The sequence below is a fragment of the Balaenoptera ricei genome, chromosome 8 (genome assembly GCF_028023285.1).
Source record: "Balaenoptera ricei isolate mBalRic1 chromosome 8, mBalRic1.hap2, whole genome shotgun sequence".
In the NCBI taxonomy this organism is placed as follows: Eukaryota; Metazoa; Chordata; class Mammalia; order Artiodactyla; family Balaenopteridae; genus Balaenoptera; species Balaenoptera ricei.
Genome location: NC_082646.1, coordinates 86,316,859 through 86,336,959, shown reverse-complemented (window position 1 = coordinate 86,336,959; position 20,101 = coordinate 86,316,859). Strand labels below are relative to the sequence as shown.

Here is a 20,101-nt window from a genome sequence, read left to right as displayed (position 1 = left end):
ACCTTGGATAACTTACATTGTCTGAGTCTCAATTTCTTTATCTGAAAACTGGTGATAATAATATGCCTACCTGATAGAACTGATGTAAGTATTCAATGTGATATTACGTGTGGAATACAATGCCTGGCACCCAGAAAGTTCCCATTAAATTCTTATCTTGGTATTCTTATCTTTGCTATTCTTATCTTTAGGATTCATAAATATACATCTAATAGTTAGAAATTATTTTTCTTATTAATGGGAAACATTTATTATGAAATGAAGATAGGTATAAATTATTTTGTTATACCAGACTATTTTCAAAATGAATATTGCTTGAAACAGGTGAATAGTTGACTAGGTATTGGAAATTTTTATTTTCAAAATATCTATTTCTTCATCTACTGATTTTTGTAGTTTTATAACTACATCTGGGTAAGAGCATTTACTGAGGAGCTGGGAGACTGGGTTTTATTTCCTTCTTATCTGCAGATTTGGATTATGAGTAAAACAAGGGATATTACACACCAGAGCAAATTGCTAAGGCAAGTTGTAACATCTTCCCTGGGGATTTTGAAAAATAGAGAAGGTGGACATAGCTCTTGGATTGTTAAAATGCAGTCATTTTTGGAGATGGAAGCTAGATTAGATAACCTCTTGAGTTCACTTCAGTTCAATCTCTGTAATTCTATGCCTCAGTGATAAAATTGGGGTAATAGTCACTCTTACAGATTACATGTTCTTAGAAGAAAGGTTGAGTATAAATAAAAATGTCACTGCTATTTTGCTTTTTGACGCAAGAGAGCAATTCATTTAAAACTGGATGATCAAGGAATTCTTTCGCTTATTTTTTTCTCCTTATAATTTGTAGAATTTAAAGAACTTTCACAATTTTTATGAAACTCCGGACAAGATTCAGTAATAAATGTATTTGTAAATATTCGTCTCAATAGTGCTTTTAAGAATGAGGTAAAGGAGAGGAGGTGATGGAATACTGGTCTTGGGTGTCGATAGAACTTTTTGGAGGGAATAAAAATAAGGCTAGCTAATTATTTTATAAATAAAATTTAAATTTTGAAAGCTTTGTTGATAACCACAGGATAATGCCCTATTTATTGATTAAATACCAAATCAGTAGTAGGACTGAAAAGGTGGCATAGTCATTGGAAAAACATGGTATTTTCTCTTTTATGGTAGATTATTAGGACTGCCGGGGACTAATAGCCATTTTTAGATTATTGCTAAGTAATATAAAACTGAAGTACAAAGTAAAGGACTCTAATATTGTGAAGGTTATTGCAGTGAAATAAGGAGGGAATTATAGAAGACAGGTGATAAAATAAGGTAGTTGAAGCGTAAAAGTCCTCTCTGAGCTCAGAATGGAGTCAAGGGGAAATAACTGTATTTCAATAATAGGTACAAAATCAAAGGCATATCTTTTTATTTATTTTAGGAGGTTAAGTTATTAAGAAGTTTGAAATGAGCGACAAAGTGATATAATTCTTCTCTAAACTCTAGAATACCAGAACTATGGCCCATCCCTTTGAAACTGGAATCAGATGGTTTTAGAATTACTTGGTATGGTTTTAGTAACAGCAGTAACACAGCACCTGCTACTATGGGGTATAGGCTAAACATTATCCATGTGTTGAAAAAGATATTAGGAAAAATTTGTGGGCACAAGATGCAAAGTAAATGGAAGATGAAAACTGCTCCAGATACATAACTTTTTAAGGTTGGTGTTAGTGGTAGATAAATTTCTTTTCCCTCAGTTATCTCTTAGAATCATTGTCAGAGAAGTGGTATTAAGCTGTGTGGATTATTGTATTATCCAAGAAAGCATCTCCTTTATGAGACATCTTTATTTTTTTCTCAGCAGTGAATAATTGTATCTTATTTATTTGCTTTTTGCTTGGTTTTCTGTGTACTATTACTAATGGCATGAGATTACAATGGTGAAGAAAACAGTGAAAGAGATATTGAAATAAATGAAAGAATGGAAAAAACTCTCACTCCGGTTTGAACTGATTGTTCCCTGTGACTATCCTGGTATATCCCTTTACCATCAACTTTAAGATTATCTTTCGCTATCTGCTCTCTTGGATGCCTTTCTCCTAGTACTCCCCTATCTTCATTTACTCTATTGTGCACACATACTAGTGACTTTCTGAGAAAACCTGCATCCGAATCATCTGGGCTATGTGTTAAAAATTCAGACCTCTAGGCCCTACTCCAAGCCTACTGAATTAAGAATCTCTTGAACATGGGGCCTGAGAATCTGAATTTCAGCAAATGTCTCCAGATGTTTCCTAATCCCACTAAAGTTTGAGAACTCTTGTTCTGGTGTTCTAAAATCTCAAACTTACTAATTAACGGAAATTTTCATAGACTCCTTGTTTCTTCTATACTTCTCATGTAGTATAAGAGAAAGATAATAAGTTGTGTGACAGAGAAAACAGTTTATGGGAAATTATATCACTGGTTGCTAGACGAGAACTAGTGCAAGGAGTTCAGAAATCAGGAAGAGGAATATGTCTACAGGTTAGCAAGATGGGAGTAGTGTATGTGTAGTAAGTCTGACTTAGAAAAAAATAAATATTCCCTTAATGTTTGTATGTAAACGTATTTCATTGCAATGACTTTTCCCTGTTATTACTGAAAAACCACAAAAAATGTATTGAGTTACTCACATATGACTGTCAAGATATAAATAAATGATAGACTTTATCAGATGCCTTTAAACCAGAGGAAGATTTAGACATCTATGATATTCACCATTTGTTAATTTGAGAAACAGCTCAATAAGCCTAAACAGTAACAGCAAAAAACTTTAAGAAAATATTCAAGTTTAAGAAAGGCCCAACTCAAATGTAAATTGGTGTAACCACTATGGAAAACAGTATGGAGGTTCCTTTAAAAACTAAAAATAGAGCCACCATATGATCCAGCAATCCCACTCCTGGGCATATATCCAGAAAAGACGAAAACTCTTACTTTGAAAACATACATGCACCCCAGTGTTCACATCAGCAGTATTTACAATAGGCAAGATATGGAAACAACCCAGGTGCCCATCAACAGACGACTGGTTTAAGAAGACGTGGTATATTTATACAATGGAATAGTACTCAGCCATAAAAAGAATGAAATATTGCCATTTGCAGCAGCATGGATGGACCTTGAGAATATTATACTAAGTGAAGTAAGTCAGACAGAGAAAGACAAATGTTGTATGATATCACTTATATGTGGGATCTAAAAAATAATACAAATGAATCTGTATACAAAACAGAAACAGATTCACAGACATAGAAAACAAACTATGTTTACTAAAGTGGAAAAGGAGGTTGGGAGGGATAAATTAGGAGTAGGGGATTAACAGATACAAATTACTATACATAAAATAGATAAGCAACAAGGATTTACTGTATAGCACAGGGAACTATATTTAATATCTTGTAATGACCTATAATGGAAAATAATCTGAAAAAATATGTATAACTGAATCATTTTGCTATATGTTGCTATGTGTGTTGTGAAACTAACACAGTATTGTAAATCAACTATACTTCAATTAAAAGAAAAAAGAAAAAAAAAAAGAAAGGCCCAATTCAGATTAAAAAAATGCAGCATGAATAGCATGACTGTAGAATGTTCACACACAAATCAGTAACTATAACAACAGAGGTTTTCCCAGTAGTGTGAGTGAAAATTTAGAGAACATTTTAAGAGATTCAAACCTGGAGTAACAAAATTTGATTAAGGATGCTCAACATGGATTCTGACAGGGGAGGTCATGCATAATTATTTATGTTGGAAGTTCTTTAAAGAGCTTTTTATGGTATATGAGCAAAAGCCCATTGATACTATTATTGTTTTAAAAATTAGTCTAATGTTCATACCAGGGTTTAATATCAGATTAAAAAATATGAAAGCAGATTTTTAAAAAATATAAAATTTGATAATGTAGTTTATTTTCAAGAGGCTATGGATAGCCCATTGTCTTCTATCTATTTAGTGTAGATTGTAGGGTTATACAATTGGATTATTTCAGAATACTGTAAGTAATTACTTGGTGGTCAGAAATTTTTTTTGAACAAAATCCTAAGAGGGGAAGGATGTAGATTTCCTTGGCTGAAATAAAAACAAGTGAGAATTTTCAGTCTAAAGATTTATTTACTTTACAGATTGTAGTTAAGGACAGTTCTTAACATTATGCTTTAACTCCCCTAATCAGTTAAGGTATAAGCATGATATTAAATCCGAAAAGGTAAAATTTATTTCTGTTCATTTATTAAAATTGCCTTATGGTTTTTTATCTTTACATTTTATATTTTAATATATTTTAATTGCTAAGAACATATAACAATAATGGTTAAACTGAAAGGTTTATTAAATTAGTTTTCATACATACCGTTAAAGTATGTTGAACTTTGTTGAACTTTAATTTCTGGACATTATAATCACAGAATTTTATGAAGTAGTCTAATCAAGCAACTCAGAAAACTGTGACTTAGAGAAGTTAACTGCCATATCCAAAATGGAGCAACTGGAATAGCTAGGACTAGAACCCATTTTCTGACTTGAAGAACAATATTTTTTTGTATGTGAAACTGCCACAAATATACTTTTTCTCACATTTTAATTCCTATGTGTCCTCACCTAAAAAGGACTTAACATAACCATTAAAAAAATGAGGATTCTGTTTATGGTCATAATAGAAAAGCTAGTATCATACTAGCTATCCCATTTTAAACAACTGAAAACTGCACAAAATATATGAGACAGCTATTTTTAAACCTTAGACAATGGGAAGCACCAGACTGTCATGCCTGAGAGAAGAGGAAATGTTGAAGTGAGTCTTAACCATTTACCTCATCTTTATACTTAGAGGCAATTTTTGGACTGTGGTGTAGGGAGAGAGAATCCAAGAAAAGCACAGTGATCTCCACAAGCTGAAGAGTAAGACATCAAAGTTTTGGGAGGCTGAAATGTCTGGAATTTATCATGAAATGCCATAAATGAGGGAGATATTTAGAGAATAATTCCCAAATTTTGCCTAGGGTTCCCCCTGTACCTTTGACTAAATACTAAGTTGCTGATGCACAGGGTGAATTCCACACGGCCTGGCACAGACAAGTACCAGAGAAAGATCAACTAATGGGGATGTAAAAAGGAAACGACTATGGGAGTATGCACAGGCCAGGGAGACATTTGTGTTTTGACCTGTTGGAGGGGAGGAATTTTATTGAACATGTAGGGGATTCATGAAGAGACCAGAAAAGGTAATCATGGATCCAAGAAGCTCAATGAAAGCTCAGGAAATGCAAAAGAATTAGAATGCCAAATTTGGAAGTCTTGCACTATCTGATTTCAACATTTATTATAAAGCGAAAACAATCAAGACAGAATGGTATTGCCATAAGGATACATATAAAGTGGAATGAAAGCAAGTAGAAAGTTCAGAAATAGACTCACACATATAGTGGCACATTAATCTTGATAATTCAATGAGGAAAAAACAGTCTTTTTTGATAAATATTTTTGAAATTAGGTATCTGCATGATAAGAAATTACCCCAATCCCTACCTCATCACAAAACTTAATTTAAAATTAACTGTAGATCTATTCATTAGAAAAGTAAAACTGTAATAATTCTCAGAGGAGACAGTTTTTACAACCTGAGGTAGGCAAAGATTTCTTAGATAGGGCTAAAAAGTATGAACTAAAACCAAAGAAAACAAAAAATATTAAATCTACTTTATCCAAAATTTTAAATCTTCTGCCCTTCAAAAGACAGCGTTAATAAAATGAAAAATCAAGCCACAGACTGGGAGAAAATTGTTCAGAAAACATACATCTGACAAACAATTTGCATTCAGAACATATAAAGATCTCTGACAACTCAATAGTATGAGGACAAACAGCTCAATAAAAAAGGTCAAAAGATTTGAACACTACTAATAAAGACCTAGAAATGAACCATAGCGCATGAAAAGATGCTCACATTACATATCATCAAAGAAACGCAAATTAAATCCACGAGTTACCACTACACCCATATTAGAAAGGCTAAGATTAAAAAGACTGACAATACTAAGAGCTGACGAAAATCTGGAGTAACTGGAAATCTCACAGTTGGCTGATGAGAATGCAGCCCTTTTAAGCTACTTAATAAGTATAAAAAGTAAGTAATAGGCAAATTTAACCCAATCTCCTGGCATCTTCAGATTAAAATAATGGTCATGATCTTTATTATAAGTCATTGTGAAATGTTTATCTTAACAGATTGTCACACCAAGTACATTTTATATCTTAATTTATTGAAAACTTGTAATGTATTTGACAGACTTTCAATTAGCAAAAAAAAAGTATATAAACAGATTCCCTTTCTCAAAATATTTATGTTAAATTGTAGTTCTCTTCTACTGAACAAGTACAATTAATTTCCAAAGGTGAAATATTTTTAGTAATCCAGTGAATTAATTTCATAATTATCCATTCATTTTTACAGTGTTCGGTGTGCTAAATTTCTTCTAAAATTCTTCTCTGGGTTCTTATTTAAATAGTTTGCTTCTAGAGGGCAGACAGCAGAAGCAAGAAGAACTACAATCCTGCAGCCTGTGGAACAAAAACCACATTCACAGAAAGATAGACAAGATGAAAAGGCAGAGGGCTATGTACCAGATGAAGGAACAAGATAAAACACCAGAAAAACAACTAAATGAAGTGGAGATAGGCAGCCTTCCAGAAAAAGAATTCAGAATAATGATAGTGAAGATGATCCAGGACCTCAGAAAAAAGAATGGAGGCAAAGATCGAGAAGATGCAAGAAATGTTTAACACAGACCTAGAAGAATTATAGAACAAACAAACAGAGATGAACAATACAATAACTGAAATGAAAACTACACTAGAAGGAATCAACTGAGGCAGAAGAACGGATAAGTGACCTGGAAGACAGAATGGTGGAATTCACTGCTGTGGAACAGAATAAAGAAAAAAGAATGAAAAGAAATGAAGACAGCCTAAGAGACCTCTGGGACAACATTAAACACAACAACATTCTCATTATAGGGGTCCCAGAAGGAGAAGAGAGAGAGAAAGCACCCGAGAAAATATTTGAAGAGATTATAGTCGAAAACTTCCCTATAATGGGAAAGGAAATAGCCACCCAAGTCCAGGAAGCGCAGAGAGTCCCATACAGGATAAACCCTAGGAGAAACACGCCGAGACACATAGTAATCAAATTGGCAAAAGTTAAAGACAAAGAAAAATTATTGAAAGCAGCAAGGGAAAAATGGCAAATAATATACAAGGGAACTCCCATAAGGTTAACAGCTGATTTCTCAGCAGAAACTGGGAGTGGCATGATATACCTAAAGTGATGAAAGGGAAGAACCTACAACCAAGATTACTCTACCCAGCAAGGATCTCATTCAGATTCGATGGAGAAATCAAAAGCTTTACAGACAAGCAAAAGCTAAGAGAATTCAGCACCACCAAACCAGCTCTACAACAAATGCTAAAGGAACTTCTCTAAGTGGGAAACACAAGAGAAGAAAAGGACCTACAAAAACAAACACTTAAGAAAATGGTCATAGGAATATACATATCGATAATTACCTTAAACATGAATGGATTAAATGCTCCAACCAAAAGACACAGGCTTGCTGAGGATACAAAAACAAGACCCATATATATGCTGTCTACAAGAGACCCACTTCAGACCTAAGAACACACACAGACTGAAAGTGAGGGGATGGAAAAAGATATTCCATGCAGATGGAAATCAAAAGAAAGCTGGAGTAGCAATACTCATATCAGATAAAATAGACTTTAAAATAAAGACTATTACAAGAGACAAGGAAGGACACTACATAATGATCCAGGGATCAATCCAAGAAGAAGATATAACAATTATAAATATATATGCACCCAACACAGGAGCACCTCAATACATAAGACAACTGCTAACAGCTATAAAAGAGGAAATTGACGGTAACACAATAATAGTGGGGGACTTTAACACCTCACTTACACCAATGGACAGATGATCCAAAATGAAAATCAGTAAGGTAACAGAAGCTTTAAATGACACAAAAGACCAGATAGATTTAATTGATATTTATAGGACATTCCATCCAAAAACAGCAGATTACACTTTCTTCTCAAGTGCGCACAGAACATTCCCCAGGATAGATCACATCTTGGGTCACAAATCAAGCCTCAGTAAATTTAAGAAAATTGAAATCATATCCAGCATCTTTTCTGACCACAATGCTATGAGATTAGAAATGAATTATGGGGAAAAAAACGTAAAAAAGACAAACACATGGAGGCTAAACAATACATTACTAAATAACCAAGAGATCACTGAAGAAATCAAAGAGGAAATCAAACAATACCTAGAGACAAAGGACAATGAAAACACGACAATCCAAAACCTATGGGATGCAGCAAAAGCAGTTCTAAGAGGGAAGTTTATAGCTATACAAGCCTACCTCAAGAAAGAAGAAAAATCTCAAATAAACAATCTAACCTTACACCTAAAGGAACTAGAGAAAGAAGAACAAACAAAACCCAAAGTTAGCAGAAGGAAAGAAATCATAGAGATCAGAGCAGAAATAAATGAAATAGAAACTAAGAAAACAACAGCAAAGATCAATAAAACTAAAAGCTGGTTCTTTGAGAAGATAAACAAAATTGAGAAACCTTTAGCCAGACTCATCAAGAAAAAGAGGGAGAGGCCTCAAATCAATAAAATAAGAAATGAAAAAGGAGAAGTTACAACAGACACCACAGAAATACAAAGCATCCTAAGAGACTACTGCAAGCAACTCTATGCTGGTAAAATGGACAACCTGGAAGAAATGGACAAATTCTTAGAAAGGCATAACCTTCCAAGACGGAAGCAGGAAGAAATAGAAAATATGAACAGACCAATCACAAGTAATGAAATTGAAACTGTGATTAAAAATCTCCCAACAAACAAAAGTCCAGGACCAGATGGCTTCACAGGTGAATTCTATCAAACATTTAGAGAAGAGCTAACACCCATCCTTCTCAAACTTACAAAAAATTGCAGAGGAAGGAACACTCCCAAACTCATTCTATGAGGCCACCATCACCCTGATACCAAACCCAGACAAAGATACTACAAAAACAGAAAATTACAAACCAATATCACTGATGAATATAGATGCAAAAATCCTCAACAAAATACTAGCAAACAGAATCCAACAACGCATTAAAAGGATCATACACCACGATCAAGTGGGATTTATCCCAGGGATGCAAGGGTTCTTCAATATACGCAAATCAATCAATGTGATACACCATATTAACAAATTAAAGAATAAAAACCATATGATCATCTCAATAGATGCAAAAAAAGCTTTTGACAAAATTCAACACCCATTTATGATAAAAACTCTCCAGAAAGGAGGCATAGAGGGAACCTTCCTCAACATAATAAAGGCCATATACGACACACCCACAGCAAACATCATTCTCAATGGTGAAAAACTGAAAGCATTTCCTCTAAGATCAGGAACAATACAAGGATGTCCACTCTCACCACTATTATTCAACATAGTTTTGGAAGTCCTAGCCATGGCAATCAGAGAAGAAAAAGAAATAAAAGGAATCCAAATTGGAAAAGAAGAAGTAAAACTGTCACTGTTTGCAGATGACATGATACTATACATAGAGAATCCTAAAGATGCCACCAGAAAGCTACTAGAGCTAATCAATGATTTTGGTAAAGCTGCAGGATACAAAATTAATGCACAGAAATCTCTTACATTCCTATATACTAATGATGAAAAATCTGAAAGAGAAATTAAGGAAACACTCCCATTTACCACTGCAACAAAAAGAATAAAATATCTAGGAATAAACCTACCTAGGGAGACAAAAGACTTGTATGCAGAAAACTATAAGATACTGATGAAAGTAATTAAAGATGATACCAACTGATGGAGAGAGATACACTGTTCTTGGATTGGAAGAATCAATATTGTGAAAATGACTATACTACCCAAAGCAATCTACAGATTCAATGCAATCCCTATCAAGTTACCAATGGCATTTTTTACAGAACTAGAACAAAAAAATCTTAAAATTTGTATGGAGACACAAAAGACTCCGAGTAGCCAAAGCAGTCTTGAGGGAAAAAAATGGAGCTGGAGGAATCAGACTCCCTGACTTCAGACTATACTACAAAGCTACAGTAATCAAGACAATATGGTACTGGCACAAAAACAGAAACATAGATCAATGGAACAAGATAGAAAGCCCAGAGGTAAACCCATGCACCTATGGTCAACTAATCTATGATGAAGGAGGCAAGGATATACAATGGAGAAAAGACAGCCTCTTCAATAAGTGGTGCTGGGAAAACTGGACAGCTACATGTAAAAGAATGAAATTAGAACACTCCCTAACACCATACACAAAAATAAACTCAAAATGGATAAGAGACCTAATGTAAGACCAGACACTATAAAACTCTTAGAGGAAAATATAGGAAGAACACTCTTTGACATAAATCACAGCAAGATCTTTTTTGATCCACCTCCTAGAGTAATGGAAATAAAAATAAAAATAAACAAATGGGACCTAATGAAACTTAAAAGCTTTTGCACAGCAAAGGAGACCATAAACAAGATGAAAAGACAACCCTCAGATTGGAAGAAAATATTTGCAAATGAATCAACAGACAAAGGATTAATCTCCAAAATATATAAACAGCTCATGCAGCTCAATATTAAAAAAACAAACAACCCAATCAAAAAATGGGCAGAAGACCTAAATAGACATTTCTTCAAAGAAGACATACAGATGGCCAAGAAGCACATGAAAAGATGCTCAACATCACTAATTATTAGAGAAATGCAAGTCAAAACTACAATGAGGTATCACCTCACACCAGTTAGAATGGGCATCATCAGAAAATCTTTAAACAACAAATGCTGGAGAGGATGTGGAGAAAAGGGAACCCTTTTGCACTGTTGGTGGGAATGTAAATTGATACAGCCACTATGGAGAACAGTATGGAGTTTCCTTAAAAAACTAAAAATAGAATTACCATATGACCCAGCAATCCCACTACTGGGCATATACCCTGAGAAAACTGTAATTCAAAAAGACACATGCACCCGAATGTTCATTGCAGCACTATTTACAATAGCCAGGTCATGGAAGCAACCTAAATGCCCATCAACAGACGAATGGCTAAAGGAGAAGTGGTACATATATACAATGGAATATTACTCAGCCATAAAAAGGAATGAAATGGAGTCATTTGCTGAGATGTGGATGGATCTAGAGACTGTCGTACAGAGTGAAGTAAGTCAGAAAGAGAAAAACAAATATCGTATATTAATGCATGTATGTGGAACTTAGGACAATGGTACAGATGAACCGCTTTGCAGGGCAGAAGTTGAGACATAGATGTAGAGAACAATTCGTATGGACACCAAGGGGGGAACGTTGCGGGGGGATGGGGATGGTGGTGTGCTGAATTGGGCGATTGGGATTGACATGTATACCCTGATGTGTATAAAATTGATGGCTGATAAGAACGTGCTGTATAAAAAAATAAATAAAAAAAAATTCAAAAAAAAATAGTTTGCTTCTTAGCTTTATATAGTGAATACTGTTGTAATCTACTTACCATACTAATAATACTGAGTTAGCTGAAACAGTGTTTCTCATTTGAAGGAACTGAGCCAAAAAATTTATTTTTCTATTGGTTAGGATGACTTTAGCTGAAAATAATAGAGAATACTGTTTCAAACAGGTTTAAGCAAAAAAGAAGCAAGAAATCCAGAGGTAGGGCAGCTTCAAGCATAGTAGGACAGGAGTCCAGTTATGTTCTCTGTAATTTTCTGGATTTTGTGCTCTTTCATATGTTGGTAACAGGATGGCTGCTGCACAGCCTGGTACAAATTTGTCTAGAGGTAGAAAAGGACCATCTCTTCCCTATGACTGAAGAAGCCTTCCCAGAAGTCCCTTCTAGTGTCACATTGGCCAGAACTAGATTGTGTCCATCCCCAAATCATTCACTGACAAGGGGCATGGGATCACTATAATTGAGTTATACCAATCAAGATAATTGTAGCCTTCCTTGAGCCAAAAGGAGAAAGCGTAAACCCTTAATCAAAATCAGTACAGCAAGGATGAGGAAGAGAATGGATACTGGGTAGGCAACTGAGAGTATTGCTTCCAACGTGAAGAGGTTTTGTTAATTTATTTCCTAAGCAGAGTACAGGTGTAACCGAAAGTTGCGTCTGGCTGCTTGCCGCTCAAAAGCCGATAAGGACGAAAGGTTGGTGGAAAGGAAAGTTTGCTTTATTTTGGATGCTGGCGACCGAGGGTGGGGGAGAGGGTGGACTACTGTCCAAAGGCTGACTCCCCACCCCCGCCCCTCCACTGACAACCAGTAAGCAAGAAATTTTATAGAAGGAGGGAGGGGGCTACATGCAGAAACAGCACATTCAGCTCCTGACCGTCATCTTGAAATTGGTCATGCGGTTGTCTGACCAGCGTCACCTTAATTGTTTTAAGTACAATCTTCAGTTCCAGGATCAGTTTATTCCCATTTCCTTGAGGCCTAGTCCCGGAATTGTGGCAGCTTATGTCATGGCTACAGTCTGGTCATCATGTAGTTAACTTCTTCCACCTGATGGGGGGTTTCAATATCTACAAGATAGCTCACAGAGTATGGCTCAGGATATTATCTAGAGCCCTTGAGAAGGAACTAAAGGTCCTTGGCTTTGTTTAATGACTAAACTATTATTATTTAGTCTTGTTGGACTGTTTTCTTTTGTTTCTGCATTTTCTCACTTTTCTGATTAAACTTATTTTTTGGCTACAGTTTTTTTCACAGGCAAAAGGCAGGCAGAAGACATGGTTGAATGGGGGTGGTGGGGAAGGACCATAGGGTCCTGCTCCGTTTCACAGGGTCAGTGCTCTAGTACTAAAAAGAATTAGTTTTATTTGAAATATTTTTTCGGGAATTACACACACTTTAGTTATAGCATAATTTTATAACATCTGTCAGAAATTTTATTTGCTACTTATATCAAACTCTTAATAACAATATAAAATTTATGATGAAATGAATTTAAATTAGACATATATTAGCTTTTACTCATTCATTAATTCATGGTATTTTTATGACTATTAACTTCTACGAAGCACCTGGATATAAGGATGTGAAAAACCAGCCATGGTCCTGTTCTCAAGGAGCTTTAAGTCTAGTGGTGGGAAAGGGCTTTTGTAAAATGGTCAAATTATTGAATATGGAGTAGGTGACATAAGAAGGTCTTCTGAGAAAAGATAAACAGGATTTATTTGGGTACACAAAGAGGATACTGAAGATGGTAACCTTTTTAAGCAGAGAGCACAGCATATGAAAGGATTCCATGGCAGAGTAAACAGGATGAATCCCAAATTGAAAGGTCAGTATATGAGGGAGAGAGTAGCCTTGTAGGAAAGGTTACAGATTTTTGCCTTTTCCCCTCCAAAGAGCAGTGAGAAGTCATATAGGGACTTTTAGTTAGGAGTGGAAGAAAGGGTACCAGATTCATGTTTTTGAATAGTTTACTTTGGCCCTCAGTGGAAAACAGATTGGGTGGGCCAGGTAGATGCAGGGAGACTATTAGCTAAGTATTGCCGGAGTCCTAGTGACAGATGATAATAGCCTGGACCTAGGGAGTGGAAATGGATAAAGTGGGTGGACTTCTAAGATTTTTAGAAGATAAAACTGACAGGCCCTGATAATAGCTTGGATATATGGGGTAAGGGGCAGTGAGATGTTAAGGGTATCTATCAGGGATGATTTTGCAGTTTCTGGTTTGCATATCTAGATAGAGGAGGTATGTTTCCCTAAGGCAAAGAATGCTGGAAGAAGACTAGCCTTGAAGGGGAAGAGCTGGGATTCAGTCTCGGACATGTTGATTTTGAGGGATCTTTGATCTGTTTAAGTGGAGATACTGAATAGGTATTATTTGGTCTGAGGCTCAGAGGATTCCAGGGATAGACATACCAGTTTGGAAGTTGTCAGTATGTAGATGGAAAATGAAACATCGGGGCATTGATTAGAATGCCTTAAGAGAGAATTTAGAGTGAGGCAGGAAGAGGGCTAGGACCATCTTCAAGAACTCTAGTGAATAAATAGAGGAGGATGAGCCTCTGAAGACAAAACAAAAAGCAGGAGAAAAATTAGTGGATTATCATATTTCAGAATTCAGGAAAAAAAGAAGTTTAAAGAAAGAGGAAGTGCTCAAATGCTATTCAAAGATCAAAATTAATGAGCATTAAGATAATGTCCTTTGGATTTGTCAATGTAGTAGTCATTGGTAATCTTTGTGAGTTATTTCAGTCAAATGATACCGAAAGCCAGACTGGAGTGGCCTGAGAATGAGTGGGAAGAAGGGAAATGGAAACAGAGAAATGATAAAGATATTTAGCTGTGCATCAGAATAGTTAGAGGGAGATGTGAGTATGGGAGGATTTAATTTTTAAGATAGGAAAGACTTGATCATGTTTAAGTGTCAGTGGGAAAAATCTAGTTGGGAAGGAGTAGTAAAATATACAAGAAATGATGAGTAAATATCATGCCTTAAAACCTGACAGCAAACATAACTGAAAGCATAGGTGTAGTATTGGCCTTAGATAGGAGCAGGGACCCCTGTAATACAACTAGAGGGTAAAGAAGAGGATGGGTGTAGAAATAGGTAGGCTTGTAGCTTTGGTAGCAGGAAGATGAAGCTTCAGTTTTCTCTCTCATGTAGGAGGTCATTCCATCTGCTGACAACAAGAAGGGAAGTAGGGGAGGGGAGGCTGGGTGGAGAAAAACACAGCAGAGATAGTTTGAAATATTTATTGTGGCAAGGAAAGGAGAGATTTGACCAAAGATATGAAATAGAAGTGACTGGGCAGTATTGAGGGACCATGGAGGTTGGTGATTATGAGTAATAGTGATAAGGATGTGTTCATTTGCGTGACTTTCTCCAGGAGCACCAGGCTTCTTGGTGTGCACACAGAGTGTAAACAGTAAGGGTCACCCAGGGTTAGGACTTGTGGCAAAGGTTATCCATGAATGAGGAAGAATGAGTAGACCTAGGAGAGATGGTGCACTTGAAGGTCAGGATGCTGGGGTGGGGGTGGGGGGCAGGGTTTGTTTGTTTTGTTTGTTCGATAAGAGGGCTGGGGAGAAATTATCTTGAAATAACATTGTAAGTAACACCACTTCCCAAATTTGAGATTGTGTGATATGAGAGACTAAATTCCCGGCACTTGAGAGGGCTCTGAGGAAATGAGTGAACTCAGGGGAAAGCTCGTTTTCTTTTAGAAGAGGTTAAGGGTCTAGTCGATTTTGTTGATCGGGTGGGGGGGGGGGAGCGTTTTCAGAGTGCACAATGCAAAGGTTTTAGAAATGGATGAAGAAGTTGAGAATAATATATAAAGAACAAGAAAATATAGAACCTTAAGTGAATGATGATGCAGTACACCGAGAGTAGGAATACTTTTTCTGTAAAGGGGCAGACAGTAAATATTCTTCTTCTTACAGACCATAAAGTCTCTGTTGCAACCACTCAACTCTGTTGCATAGCATAAAAGCAGCCATAGAAAATGTATAAATGAACATTGTGACTGTTTTCCAAGAAAACTTTATTTATGGGCATTGAAATAGGAATTTCATATACTGTAAAAGTGTGACAAAATATTATTCTTCTTTGGATCATTTTTTTAACAATTAAAAACATACAAACCATTCTTAGCCCACAGGCCATACAGAAACAGGCTGTGGCCAGAATTTGGCCCATGGTGTGTGTAGTTTGCTGACCCCTGCTTTAAGGATCCTTTGAAGAGATTGTGTAGGGAGGTCTAAATCTGGGCTTACATTTCTGGGCTTGACTCATAAAAATATGTTAAAAGATATCAAAGTTCTCTGTGTTTGAGGAAGATGACGTTGTTTGATCTGATGGCTTGTAGACTCAGCTCACTCGGCCTGGGGTTATGTTGCGCTAAGCATACTCTCTCACCTGGACGTTTGGGTAGTGCCAAACCAAACTCAGAGGCTGTAGACTGTGGAACCACGCCACCTCTATGGTGGCCATTCCGGAAGCTGCAAACTGCACCAGATGTGTCTGGGCATGGAGGTGACTCCCAAAACTATAAACAAATGAACTCAGCTAAAAAGAGTTTGCGGAAAATCTCTTCCCAGGTGCTCGTCAAGAGGAGTCTGGTTTTATAGCATGATGGTTTTTAGATTTCAGTATCAGAAGAGTTCTCTACAACCTAAGCTATAAGAAATTAACAACAACAAAAAAGAAATATTTTAACAAGCTTAACGGGTACAGATTAGTGGAAACGGTATTTTAATTAACCTTAATATTATAGCAAGTTGGCACTGTTGAACATTTTTCAATTGTGAATTTTAAGAATGACCTTACAAGTAGAGGCTTCATTTCAGGGCTTTTGACAGAAATTTATATTGATACTAATTCATACCACTGATAATTTACTGTGAGAAAATGATTACTGAAGGTTGGCATTGCTTAAACACTGCAAGGATCTTTCATCCTGAAAGTAGGAGAGAATGACAGTGTTGTTGATGCATTATTAATTTCTAATATATCTGATTTTCTATTGCCAGCTTTTAAACTCATTTAACTCTTAAAACTTGGCTTGCACAAACATTTTTACTGATGTTTTAGCAATGAAAAGAAGAATCTTTGAGTTGAAAAGCCGTGTGATTTTACTTGGCTAATTCTTTTAAGACTCAAAGGCAGCAATATTTGAGATAATTTTAAAAATCATAGAAATTTTAGTTGAAGTAAATGGAACTATCTTTAAAAAGCTCATATTTTACTTAGTTTAATTGGTAAATTTTAACTTTGGAGGATATTTAGGTATTTGAAGCTTCACTAGTAACTAGGGGATATAATTTGTACTAAAGGGGATTCGTTGCACTTTTAAATAATAGATTTGTAATCTTAAGAAATTGAGAGCTAAACATAAAAAATGGAAAGATGAAGAATGTGGTGATCCTGAGGAGGGGGTTGCATCTCTTTAGGGTCTGTGGGACCAACTGTAGATTCTTAGTAGTATTCAGAGGTGACTGGCTAAGGAAGAATGCATACTGAGTTAACTCCTTTGAGTATTTTTGTCATTGGTGATGGTAAAAGATAATCTTTGGGCACAGAGTCACATGGAAGAAAGTGATGAACAAAAGAATTCTTCTAGTCAGACACTGTGTTAATTACTAAAAATGTGTAGATTCCCTGCCAGTGTCAGTCTGTATGTTCCACTATCCTTTCTGTCTCAAGTCACAGACCAAACTGCAGTTTCTTCTCCTGATACCTCCTCTCTTATATTTCGAATATTGTTTTCTGAACATCTTTAATAAAAGTTTGAGTGCATTAGATGGGAGACCTAGGTTAACTTGTGTGTAGTAGTCATTAAAGTAATTAACCCAAGAGGTTAGGAGGGAAGGCAGGAAGAGTAAGGTTTAGAGAGTTGCCAGAGTTATTAATTACCTTATTTGTTTGGGTAGCAAGGACCAGTCCCAGCCATGGGCAAGTTGGCTGGAGAGAGGTAGGGACAGTGATATCAGAGGGCCATTCTAAGTTAGGGAGCACTGTGTCTGACTTATGAGGACACGTGACATTGGTCCTCCTGAACTGACACACTTCAAGTAGGCAGATTGGAGGTCAGTGGATTTGCTCCACATGACAATGCTTGCAGTCACTTATGAAGTACATTGCAAGTACCTTGCTTTTTAACTAGGTAAAGCTAGTTAAAGCTACTGTGAATATTTCCCTCCTAAATTAGAGGGTTCAAGATTATTCCTATAACTTTATCTTTAATCACGAATAGTCTTCTTGGTTTTGAGAAAAACAGCAGCAATACATACCTTCTGAACATTGCCCAAAGCTCTGGATCGCAGCTAGAGTGCAAGAAACACACACAGTCCTGTGAATGGCCTTGGGAGTATGTGGCATGTGGGAAAATTATTGGTCATGTTCAAGGGTAGAATAAAGGCTGAGAACCTCTGATATAATCCAGTAAAGGTCAATTTGTCAGATTAAATTAATCAGTTAAATATTTGCCTTTTAAATGCAACACATCCCTTGATGCAGCAATTAGGATGATAAACCAACTGAGTCACAACGTTTGAAAGTTGTTCTCCAGACTGAAAGGAAAGTACAGTTTTGCCTCTACATATACATTAAGCTGTTTAAATATGTCTGTTGTCACAAAGAAAATGGGTTGATTGGGCTAGGGCTAGGATTACAGGCTCCAGTTTTAAAATAGGGATAAAAGTGGGCAGAAATGGAGTAATCAGAAAAATTTTTAAATATAATCATATAATGAACATTGTCCTTCAGCAGTTCTTGGTTATGTAAAAGCAATATATTACAGCTATGAACAGTAAGAATGGAAGACAAAGTACTTTCGGTTTGGACTTGGAATATATTATGGACTTTTAAATGAATGTGGCAAATTTCATGTTTTGGGAGTCACTTCCAAAAGCCTGATAAAAGCCTGCCCTCAGGTTCCTGATACTTCCCAACTCCCCTCTGTTACTTTAATTTTTCTCATCTTGTGAGTAGAACTTTCTCTCCAACTGATGCATGTTTTAAGTCTTCCCTGATGTTGGAAAGATGATTGTTACACCTTTATAAGGGCTATATCAAGAACAGGTTGAGAATGAAAGAGTGCCATTTGCAGAGATGGACCTAGAGACTGTCATACAGAATGAAGTCAGAAAGAGAAAAACAAATATATAATATCTCTTATATGTGGAATCTAGAAAAATGCTAGAGATGAACTTATTTGCAAAGCAGAAATAGAGTCACAGATGTAGAGAACAAACTTATGGTTACCAAGCGGGGAAGTGAGGAGTGGGATGAATTGGGAGATTGGGACTGACATATATATACTACTGTGTATAAAATAGATAACTAATGAGAACCTACTGTATAGCACAGGGGACTCTGCTCAGTGCTCTGTGGTGACCTAAATGGGAAGAAAATCCAAAAAAGAGTGAATATGCATGTATGTATGAATGATTCACTTTGCTGTATAGCAAGAAACCAATACAACATTGTAAAGCAACTATACTCCAATAAAATTAATTTAAAAAAAGAACAGGTTGAGAAATTAAAATATTAAGAGAAGGGCTTTAGCATATTAGAAACCATTAAATGTGAAGTTCTTCAAACTCAGGCTCATGGAAAACCTTGAAATGTGGTTTATTAATTCCATTTTTTAGTACCCAAAGCACATAAGTTATCAAGGTGAACTGTGGTCACACTATATTTATAATATATTTTCAGATACTTGGAAAGACTTTAAAAGCTAAGGAAAGTACCTTAAAACCTCATCTAAAACATAATATCCTCCCCATTGTAAAATAAATGAAAAATATAGAAAATAGCAGGAATAATATAAAAATCTCCCAGAGTTCTACCATTTATTAAATAATATATAACTACTTTTTAATATTCCTTACATCTCCTTTCTCCTTTTATTAATATTTGTGTGTGTGCTCAAAGTACAATTGGAATCTAACCATTTTAACTGCCTTTTTCCATTTCATATATTAGAAACATTTGATAAATCATCAAATTTTATTTTATAATATAATTTAAAATACCCATATAGTAGAGAAAGGACTTTAAATGTGTATTCAATTTCGTTAGAGCTAACTGTGATAAATTATTTATAAGGTTTTTTTTTTTTTTCTGTGTAGGTTTTAGATATTTGCACAATGAGAATGAACCTAAATTCACCAGCCAGATATCTTTATGATTTGTATGGCAGGAAAATTAAAGATATTTCAAAAGGTAAGTGGCAAAGATTTTGTAAGCTATGTGATACTATTTCAAAAGGCATTTACATAATTTTGTTTTTCCTTTATACATTTAAAAGGAAAAGATATAAAAACCAGTTTAACTATAACATGTCATTCTTATATGAAGGGAAATCATGAAACAGTATTAAGGTTTGGGGAATCTTTTATTTCATCATGTTTTAGTCCATTTGGGCTACTATAACAAAAATACCATAGACCAAGTGGCTTAAAGATTAAGCATTTATT

General features: G+C 35.6%; 1 protein-coding gene across 22 annotated transcripts in view; it reads left to right on the top strand.

Annotated features, from left to right (window-relative positions):
* Positions 1-20,101, top strand: part of DCDC1 (doublecortin domain containing 1) — a 466,050-nt gene that overhangs the window by 68,687 nt on the left and 377,262 nt on the right. For all 22 annotated transcript variants that reach the window (XR_009504676.1, XM_059931315.1, XM_059931310.1 and 19 more), the window contains one exon: positions 19,754-19,847. Coding sequence is in view for 21 of the 22 variants with exons in the window: in XM_059931315.1 (XP_059787298.1) it covers positions 19,754-19,847 (94 nt within the window). In the remaining variant the exon portion in view is untranslated. The remainder of the gene's footprint in view (positions 1-19,753; positions 19,848-20,101) is intronic.